A 743-nucleotide genomic window follows, 5' to 3' on the forward strand; every position below is an offset into this window, starting at 1 on the left:
TAAAATCACAACATCCAATTGATATTCAGAGGATAAAAAATCTTCAGCTCCAAAACAATAGCAAAGAACATACCACACAGACAGCACAGATGTTTCCAGCTCTGGATTTGGTAAAATCCCAGAGAGCAAGATAAGTAGCTCAAACGACCACCATTCAAGGCTGTGATTAATTGTTTGAATAAACAAGACATTAGAGATCTTCAATAGCTGAGAGGCATATACATGAAAGGAAGAAAAAGAGAGCAACATACCAAACCATAACTGCAGAAGGGATAGCAAAGCGAAGAAACTCTCTAATTCCTTGGAATAATTCCATTGTAATTGGGACACGAGTTTTTGCACAGGTTGGAGAGTACCACATGTATAGTGCAAGGAAAATCACATTTAACCAGTCTGAGATACTAATTGCTACTGCTCCTCCTAGATTTCCTAGTCCAGACTTGAATACCAAAGCCCAACAGAGAGGTATATGGACTAAAAGACTGGCACAGGAGCAGATGAGCATGGGAGTGATTAAACTTTGTGTCTGAAAGTAACGAACAAGTGGTTGAAAAGTTGCATAGGCAAATAGTGCTGGGATGAGCCATAGAATGAATTTACTCGCTTCATGAGAAATTAAGGGATCTTGGCCAATGAAAACAAGTAGCCTTCCCATGTAGATCCATAGTATCGACAGAGGGATGCATACTAAGATCAAACAAAAGATAGCAGTGTATGTATGGGTTCCCAATTTTCGGTATTGT

The 743-nt window shown here is 39.3% G+C and overlaps 1 protein-coding gene across 1 annotated transcript in view; it reads right to left on the reverse strand.

Annotated features, from left to right (window-relative positions):
• Positions 1-3: 3 nt before the first annotated feature.
• The window catches only part of LOC110428961 (protein DETOXIFICATION 11-like), a gene marked incomplete at its 3' end in the record, with an annotated part of 1,608 nt that continues 868 nt past the window's right edge, over positions 4-743 (reverse strand). Inside the window, exons 1-2 of the mRNA XM_021444882.1 lie at positions 252-743; positions 4-160 (exon numbers count right to left, since the gene is read on the reverse strand). The exon at positions 252-743 is cut by the window's right edge and continues 868 nt beyond it. Coding sequence (XP_021300557.1) covers positions 4-160; positions 252-743 — 649 coding nt within the window. The remainder of the gene's footprint in view (positions 161-251) is intronic.

The sequence above is a fragment of the Theobroma umbraticum genome, unplaced genomic scaffold (assembly GCF_002168275.2).
Source record: "Theobroma umbraticum cultivar Fairchild unplaced genomic scaffold, ASM216827v3 scaffold_5609.0, whole genome shotgun sequence".
In the NCBI taxonomy this organism is placed as follows: domain Eukaryota; kingdom Viridiplantae; phylum Streptophyta; class Magnoliopsida; order Malvales; family Malvaceae; genus Theobroma; species Theobroma umbraticum.